This window comes from Semicossyphus pulcher, unplaced genomic scaffold, assembly GCF_022749685.1.
Source record: "Semicossyphus pulcher isolate SPU_LCO1_2020_fin unplaced genomic scaffold, fSemPul1.0.p SCAF_16, whole genome shotgun sequence".
Classification (NCBI taxonomy): domain Eukaryota; kingdom Metazoa; phylum Chordata; class Actinopteri; order Labriformes; family Labridae; genus Semicossyphus; species Semicossyphus pulcher.
The window spans coordinates 8,949,272-8,957,803 of record NW_027211670.1 but is presented as its reverse complement, the minus strand read 5'-3'; the positions used below and the strand labels follow the sequence as shown (position 1 = coordinate 8,957,803).

At 38.9% G+C, this 8,532-nt stretch overlaps 2 protein-coding genes and 1 non-coding gene across 5 annotated transcripts; 1 reads left to right on the top strand and 2 right to left on the bottom strand.

The window, feature by feature from the left end:
• Window positions 1-1,118: 1,118 nt before the first annotated feature.
• pdap1a (pdgfa associated protein 1a) lies at window positions 1,119-4,996 on the bottom strand. The gene is made up of 6 exons (XM_069664413.1): window positions 4,853-4,996; window positions 3,897-3,979; window positions 3,743-3,817; window positions 3,472-3,596; window positions 3,204-3,355; window positions 1,119-2,617 (listed from the first exon to the last, which is right to left on the bottom strand). Exons 1-6 carry the CDS (start codon window positions 4,863-4,865, stop codon window positions 2,583-2,585), a joined length of 483 nt encoding a protein of 160 aa, XP_069520514.1. The 5' UTR covers window positions 4,866-4,996; the 3' UTR covers window positions 1,119-2,582.
• Window positions 4,997-5,797: 801 nt separating this feature from the next.
• On the bottom strand, window positions 5,798-7,875 carry cby1 (chibby 1, beta catenin antagonist). Of its 3 annotated transcripts, none has more exons than XM_069664827.1 (5): window positions 7,797-7,875; window positions 7,484-7,582; window positions 7,128-7,233; window positions 6,473-6,585; window positions 5,798-6,220 (listed from the first exon to the last, which is right to left on the bottom strand). In XM_069664827.1, the coding sequence occupies exons 1-5, from the start codon at window positions 7,800-7,802 to the stop codon at window positions 6,140-6,142; spliced, it is 405 nt and encodes a 134-aa protein (XP_069520928.1). In that variant the 5' UTR covers window positions 7,803-7,875; the 3' UTR covers window positions 5,798-6,139. The 3 variants fall into 3 exon arrangements, with proteins under 3 accessions (XP_069520928.1, XP_069520929.1, XP_069520930.1); XM_069664828.1 differs by having other exon boundaries at window positions 7,712-7,858; XM_069664829.1 differs by having other exon boundaries at window positions 7,717-7,858.
• A 457-nt stretch (window positions 7,876-8,332) lies between these two features.
• Window positions 8,333-8,405, top strand: trnar-ccu (transfer RNA arginine (anticodon CCU)). The gene has a single exon. It is a non-coding gene; the product is annotated as a tRNA-Arg (tRNA).
• Window positions 8,406-8,532: the final 127 nt, after the last annotated feature.

Here is an 8,532-nt window from a genome sequence, read left to right as displayed (position 1 = left end):
TGATTTTCAAAGAGAGCGCATGTTTGATGCTAGATTCACATAAAACAAAAACATTTGTGTGTAAGACAGTTTAAAGGTGACATATTTTATCTATGCAATCAATTTTCTATTATTCTGATGTGTTTTTGAATCACGTTGGTAAAGTTTGTTTTGTATAAAAAATTGTTTACATATTCTTATTTAATTATTGTTCGGAGCCTCTCCTTCCTCCTGAGACGAACAAGCCGTTTTGTCATTCAAAGGTCAGACCTTAGCCACGATTGGCTGACAGTATTTAGAGTGACCGCAAAGCCCCTCACCCAATTCGGGGAGCAGCCGCACTGCACTATCAAAGTTGTAGTAAACATGGCTGCTCTAGGATTGGTTATTCAGCCTTATATGTACGAGCCAGAATCGCCTTGACTACAAGCTAGTGCAAGAAGGCAGCCTGAGGTGAATGATGATTGGTCGAATTCAGTGAAAGCAAGGTTATATGTAGAAACCTGCAGCTGGTCTGAACGGCCCATTACAGAGGCGACCTTTATAAAAATCTAATTCTGGAAAAACACAGAATTATGCGGTTTTCACTTTTTCACTGTGAACTATAAACACCTAAAAATGTGAAACCCATGAAAATATGACACGATCCATTCTAAAGATATGACCCCTTTAACATCGAGGAAATGATGTGAGAAGCTCACCTGAAACCTAATAATGAATATAATTGCTTAATAATGGTTCTGCAGATGTATTAGGACGACACAAATTAACATCTCAATCTCCTAATTGCAGGTTTTGGTTAAGTAAATAAGTATGCTTTCTGAAGTGTCCAACATTTATTCCATTGCAACATCCCTCTTAAAATATTGGCAGTGCATGAAGTGCAGCACACAGATGTTCCAGTGCTAAGCTCTGTGACTTGTCATATGCTGCAGTCTAGTGGCTGCAAAGGCAAAATGCACAGCACTAACAAGAGCCTGACAGTCTCAGACAAAATTGCATTTATGTGTCATGTCTACAACCCACTGATTTTAAAACACTTTCATTTTTGGTGTCATCACATTCTGGTAATTTCTGCTGTTTAAGGCGAGTAACTGATAAAACATTTAGAGTTTCAAAAATGTAACACACAAGAGTCGTTTGTCTATTAATGATTTTATTTTTAAAAATGACTTCAAATACATGATGGAAACTTGAGGATTCGTTTTTAAGCTGCGGCTACATTTCTCACACTTGGTGGTTTCAACTATTTGTTCTTGAAGCTTCTTCCATCTTATAGGGAATTCCGTTTTTCCTCGTCAAGCCATGTCCACATCCTCCACGTCCTGAGTGACTAGTTTATTATGTACACCTGTGCAGTCCAAACAATACAAGTGCCCTGCTGCAAATCCTCTCCGTTAAAATGTTACATTTATTTAAACTGTGATCTCTTTGAAGATTGTTTATAGTGGTGCTGGTACAGGATGCATTACATTCTAAGTGTACCTAATAAACTAACTCGGTGTAGGTTCTTTGTAGCACTTTAATTACAGGAGAAAGACAGTGAACTGGTCTTGTGTAAACTTTGGAAAGGCAACAAAAGACACAATCCCTCCTCTAGAACCGCAGAGGATCCCCTCACACACATGGCAAGGCCACAGTTACTGCTTTCTAGCACTGATGTTCGACAACTTAAAAATGCTTATTATTGGCAATTCAAGTAATATAACGGTGCTTTGAGCAAAGGAATACAATTCATTTCTTGGAACATTATTGAACTGATAGCTATAAGAGGATTCAAGTGAGTGGAGTTAAATTTGCAGAAAAGATCCATGAGAAAGTGAAATTGGCTAAATATCTACTTTTAGACGCGTTGTGGTCGGGGGGAAATAATTCTTTCAGCGGTTAATAGAAAAAAAGGGGCTCAAAACAAGGCGAAACCAACACCGGGTCAAAAGAAGCTGGTGGAGAAGCTGAATATTCGAGTCATGTTTGAATGATGGGGGGGAAAAAAATAAGAAAATTATCCCAATGTTTTGTGCAACATATCCACAAACCCCTAAACTACATTGTATAATTCCTATACGTCAGTTTTTCCTCTGAATAGTGTTCTTTCCTCCATCTGTTACTTATTTGCCTTCTTACAAAGCAGGCGAGATGGAAAAAAAGTAAAGCACCAAAGAAATCCTCATGCATGCTCAATGTATTATCTGTCCAGTCATTAGGTAAACTCGTATTAGGTAAAGATTTATGAATCAAAAAGGAATGGAAATAACTTCAGCAGCTTTAGAATTAAAACCATAAGAGGCGGGGAGAGTAAAGAGGGAGTGAAGCACTTGGAAAACCTGCAATCGTCTCCTCTTAAGGACTTTGAAAGAAAACTAGAGGCATCCCAAATGTTGCATTCCTCTTCGTCTCGCTTTGCTCCACCCGTTTCCCCTGTCCTGACCACACTGTCATGGATTACCCACGCCCCTCTGATTTGAAATGAGGGACAGGAGTTCAGGAGCATCCCTGATCTGACGCCACTTGAATTGGTCCCCTACCCGTTCTTCTCCTCCAGATCTCCTTCTCTCTTCTTCCATCTGAGACTGAAGTGCATGATGAAGCTTTCAGATGAAGGACTAGCGCTTTGCTTTGGCTTCTTCTGCTTCTTTATCTAAAGTAAGAAACAACAAGAGAGTAAGCTTTGAATTTCAAAATTGTAAAAACTTCACTAAAATTGCTTCAGACCACTTGGAAAGTATGTGACTCAAACAATCTGCTGTTGGAAATGTTATTTACAAGGAGAGCATGCTTGAATAAAGATGAATGTTATGATTCTGAGATATTTGTTAAAAGTTCTCACCCTCTTTACTTTGCTAAAAGTCAATTGAGTTCTCTGTTCTTGCATGTCAGGACACAATCCAGTACATGTAGGGACAAAACTTTCAAACCAGTTCTCGAGCTTAACAGAGTTGACTGCATCATCAGGTCACAATCAGCAGTGTTTTTATATTAGAGCTCCCCTCAGTGGTGACTGAAAGTACCATTGTTATGCAGCACATAAAACTTGCTTATTAAAAACACCCTCTTAGCCACAGAAACAAGCATCTTGCAATAACGTTGTTGTTGTACGTGGTTGCTGAATTAAACTGTACTTCAGCCTTGTTTACATGCTAACTAAATCAAAATATTCAAACCAGTCAGGTAATGCGATTAACTTTACAGAACTGTTTAGTGTGTCAATAGTTGTGTCTTCTCACCTTTCCTGAGTTCGTCTCTCTTCTTGGCTGCATCCTCCCTCTGTTTCTTGATGATGGCCAGTCTGGCCAGGTCGGCCCGGGCCTGCTCGGTCTTCCCCTCCAGATGTAGTTTCATGTAGCGCTCCTTTGACTTCTGCTTTTCTATCTCCTCTCTGACAACAAAGGACATAGAAATAATTCATTGGTAAAAATAAAAGCTTGATGCCAGCAACAAGGGTTGAACACATTGGACAAACATGCTTTTCCTGAGTGAAATTGTGACACTCACCTCTCCCTGCGAGACAGCTCTCTTGGAGCAGTGACGTCTACGTCGGCCACCTTCTTGCTCTTCTGAGACACACGGTTGGGATTCTCAATCTCTATAAGCCCCTCTACTCCACTCCTCTTCCTGGACTGTGTGCAAAAAGAAACGACAGCGTTACATCAGTGTGTATGGAAACAAAGGGAGCAAAGCAGGTAAATAATGTCAGAAACAGGTGAGCATGTTTTTCTATGTTCTATTATCCTTAAAAGACATATATACCCCTGCCCTCACTCACGTCGGATTCTTCATCACTGCTGCTCTCGTCACCTGACTCCGCAGAGCTTCCTTTTTCTGCACCAGCATTTTCTTCCTGTTAACATACATACTCAGTCACATCAGAACTCGTTAGCTAGTAACTCCACATCGCCAAAGAAGTTCTTGTCACTCACCAGCTCCTTCTGCGCTTTCATCTGCCGGTCGATCTCCTCTGGGTTGCTGAATTGCTTCCCTCTGCCCTTGTGGCTCCTTTTCCCTGTAACACAGTCATCAGAGTTGTCAGTGGCAAATCAAGTGTGACCAACTGTTTTACAAAGTTTCCTTTATGAGCCACACAATAACAACAACTGTACAATGTAATATGTTCGAATATTAGGGCCTTTGAAAAAATACTGCTCTTTCTTGATACCGAGAGGCCTGGATTAGACACTATGATGGTGGTAATGCAATACTGGATGGCATCATGTGGCGCAGGTGGTGCTGTTATTATGTTCAACCGCCGTATGTGCGCAGATCTCTACTGTACCTAATCACCTTTGGGTTATAAGATGCAAACTCAGGTCAGGCCAGGTTAGACCTGTAACATTTATTCACAGTTTAACATTTCGCTTTCGTAATGCTGAGAGGGCAGAGACTGTGTGTGGTTGGAGATGACACACAGATGACGTTCACTGACATGGCTGGTGAGAGTAGGACGGGGACAGGATGGGAAAACAGCCAGATACATAACAAGTTAAATATGTTATCAAAGCACGTATGAATTAACAGGTAAGAGTAACACTCGCCAAAGAGATGACTATTTGAGTGAGTCTAATATGCACATGGTACTGCGGGGGAACACAAAGTCCGACCTCTTATACTGATTTAACCGGAAACTGTAACCAAAAACAAGTTAATGTTTCGGTTTATGTGAAGACCTTAAATAAACACCACTGGCAAATTTGCTGTTCGCTGCTTTCCCGAATCCCTCTTTTTCGCAAATACAACCTGCTAACCGGTTAGCATGCTAAAAGCTAAGCATGTGATAGTTCAACGGGACTTCACACTACTTTAGCTAACATCCCGCTAGCTAGATTTAGCTTGCTAAAAAAAAATAGCATGTAACATGAACCTTCAGGATAATACTTACCGCCTCGAGGCATTACGAATAATGAAGTTTAAACAGACGAAGTCAGCTACTTTACGACAGTAATTCGACAGCTGTACACACAGTTTTAAGTGCTAAAAGAAAAGGCTAGAAACTACTTCGCCTCTCCCGCTGTCGGAAGCACAGTTGTTGAAACGCTGCATTGAGTCACGACAACCTACGCAAGCGCAGTAAGAAATATTCAACCAATCAGTGCACTGAGATTTTGATTGACATGCACAACTACCAATTAGCCAAAGAGAGTAAACTATTGGTAAAAGGCTGTACCTTTCATTGACATTAACGTTGAATTGTTCTTTGATGCAGGATATCATCATCATGTGCATTCATAGAAAGTCAACATTTTTGAGAGGTTCATCAGAAACACAATGAAATTCCAAACTATATTTCACAAGGGCTAGAAATGTGACCATTACATTAAAATATTGACATTGCCATGTAATACCCAAATTAAGTGGTGCAGAGGATAAAAACACAAGATATTCTATCTTGGTTGGAATCTGGTGGGAATACAAAACCAAGACCTACAATATATTATGTTTACCTCAAAGTAAAGCTCAAGACCAACTAAGAAAATAGCTATTTGAGCTATGCAAAAAGCTGTTAAGTACACCGTATCTATTTTTCAAACTACTGTTTTTTTTTCTCTAACTACTGCCATTTCCAAGAATAAACCATGAAATTAAATTGTATTCAATAACAGGCAATATTACTGCTCACATATTCTATTCTCTAGCTAGTGATATGATTTATTGAAGATTTATTCATTTTTCTTCTTGTTAATTTGTGAGTCAAGTATCAAGTGTTCGAGTAATATTCTAAAAGCTATGAGTAAAAAGAAAAACATGGTCCCTGTGATGATTATATTTTTAATCAGAATAAAAAATTCAGTAAATACAAAACATGTTGAAAGAAATGTTGGTTTGTATTTAATACACAGATGTAAAAATGTATAAAATATTCTGTTTTCAACAAAGATGCTCACAGATTTATGGTAATTAAGAAAACGTAGGACAGAACAAATATAAAAATAGTCACCAAGTCTGATTCAGTGTTACGTTGTGGTTCACATGAACACTAGAAAGGCAGAGACCTACAACACAAGAGTCCCCATTATGAGAAATAATAATAATATGAGAAATAATGAGCTCTTTATTCTGTCTCTATTCCAAGGAGCAAAAAACAAAACCAAAAGGCCAGGTAATTTTTCCTCTATTAGCAAACTTCAACCATTAAAACATTTCCTAAAATAAAGGCATCAGCATCAGGTCATTTCTTCCTTCGATGTTGAGTCTTTATATCTTCCACTTCTTTCTCCTTCAGATGGTACTCTACTGTAGTCTCTGTCAGCTGAAAGAGAAAGATTACAATTCAGTTAACCTAAGCTGTAAACATGGCTTTTGAGCCAGGTGATGATAATATCCATTGGCCCTTTCAATAAAAGAAACACAGGGGTTAATCGGAGATCTCTACATCAGTCAGACAGGCATTTGAGGAAGAGTTGAAATTCAACTTTCCTACATCAGTGTATATAAAGATGCATAGTGCATCTTTAATGCTACTTAAAATGAAAGGGCATAATCAAAGCTGCTTAGAGCTTACCATGTCCAAGAGAATTTCAATCTTTAGTTTCAATAGGTTGTTCTCTTCTTCCAGCTGTACATTTCTTTTTTTAAGTCGCTGCAATTCCCTACCAGATGCATTTCCGCCGGATTCTGGTGAAACAAAAACAAATCAGAATCAGTTTGTGGGCCCATACAAGAAATTTGACTCCGGTTTTAAATAACTTTCAATATACTGACACACAAATTGACATACTTCACTCAAAACAAGATTTAAAAAAAGTATAATTCTATATATAATCATACATATACATTATTTAAAAAACACAACAGCTCTTGTAGAAAAGAGACAATAGATAACAGTACAAGTCAGAGTGCAAAGATGCTGAGATAAATATTGTGATGAATCGGGTTGCTATATACAAAAGGACGATGGTTTGGAGTATTTACAGTATTTCCAGAGAACATGAACTGACATTTGATGTAGTGATACTGTAAACAAATGTATACATAATACAAACAAACTAACTAGAATGAATATTGAATTGGCTATTCAGATATTAACAGTGATTTAGCTGATATGGCAACACATGTAAGAGGAGAACAATTAAGAGGCTCTCTGCATTAAAATTGTAGAAGCAGTCACTGCACTGATGCACTAGTATGTATTCATTTAGCATGAGCAAAGTCGTTACCGGTTATCCACTGTCCCTCTTCAAACTTCCAGCTCTGTCCTCCAATGTTCATTACAGGAGGGCCATACTCAAGGCCCAGCTCTACTTCCCTTGTTGAACGATCCAACTGAAAGAGATAATAATAATAGTCATCAAGCTCCAATCCCTTTGCATAGTCCAAATCTCAGTTGTCTCTAAACACGTTCACAATTTTGTTTATCTTGTATGACCACCCTCTTGAGAGTGTAGATTAAATAAGGGATTGATGAGAGACAAATGGAGTGGCTTAACCTGAAATTACCCATCAGTGCACTTGATCAAAACAGTGGTTTTAGCTCAACGATTCTGCAAAAGAACAATAAGTTATTCAGACTCACCGTGTGAAGGCTGGACAGAGATGCAGATTTGCGTGGTGGAGTCTTCTTCGGACTAAATGTGTTTCCAAAGAGCGGCATCTTTAGTGATCTTTTAAGGTCCTGAATAAAAGATGGTACAACAATATTAGCATTAGTGATTTACAAACTGCCGTATTTTCGTTGCTAACGGTACGTTAACAAGCTAATGCTAAGTGGCTAACACTCGCTAGCTGTGAGTACTACTCATACCTTACATATAAACGAAACTGTAGACTGCCTCACTGGTGGGTTAGTAGTTGTTTTGGCACTGAAAATATGTTGCTTAAATATTTACCTCCATACAGACTACTTATTTATTTTCTTAACAGGTTGGTTGAAATTCTCTCCTCCCCAAACAAAACCATATTCTCTACTGCGCATGTTCGAAAGCTCCATGTCTCTAACGTAGACACTTCTGTAAAATGATACACACATTTAATATAAAGCAGTTTAAAGGAATTGCAGACAGCAGCAAGTGTAAGACTTTTTAAACTGTTGATCAGAGCGTAAAACTTCTGTCGGGCGCTGTATTCTCGTTTTTACAAGTCAAAGTTGCATTAATTCAACATAAACACCCCCTTTTCGCAGGGATAATGGATCCATCCATAATAAGCAAACGCATCACCATGGTGATCGAGTCCCTCGGCCTTTCCAAGCTTTATATCAGCGCAAATGTATTCAAGATAACTTGACGAAAACGATTTTCAGAAAGACACACGATTAAAACTGAAGTTTCGAACTATAACTTACAAACACAACAGTTCATACAATGTTGAAAGGAGTTTTGTAATCCAAATAAAATGGAATATGACCACGCCCACTTCTCAGACAGCCCCAGTGGCCTAATGGATAAGGCACTGGCCTCCTAAGCCAGGGATTGTGGGTTCGAGTCCCATCTGGGGTGGTTGCTTTTTCCCAGGCAAGGAGAAGTTGTTGTACGGAGTGCGCTAAATGTGTCGATATAAGCTTCGCGTAATTGAAGGTAATAGCAAGCGAAAAAGTAGCTCTTCGGCGGCACCTCACGCTAAATT

Bases quoted from the DNA above. Each gene is read 5' to 3' on its own strand.
- pdap1a (XM_069664413.1), bottom strand. The intron at 3,818-3,896 runs GTGAGTGACAAG...GTATGTTAACAG, and splicing joins TGAAAGCGCAGAAGGAGCTG to GAAGAAAATGCTGGTGCAGA. The intron at 3,597-3,742 runs GTGAGTGAGGGC...TTTTGCACACAG, and splicing joins GCAGTGATGAAGAATCCGAC to TCCAGGAAGAGGAGTGGAGT.
- cby1 (XM_069664827.1), bottom strand. The intron at 7,234-7,483 runs GTGAGTCTGAAT...TATCTCTTTCAG, and splicing joins CTCTGTCCAGCCTTCACACG to TTGGATCGTTCAACAAGGGA. The intron at 6,221-6,472 runs GTAAGCTCTAAG...TTTCTCTTTCAG, and splicing joins TTGAAATTCTCTTGGACATG to CTGACAGAGACTACAGTAGA.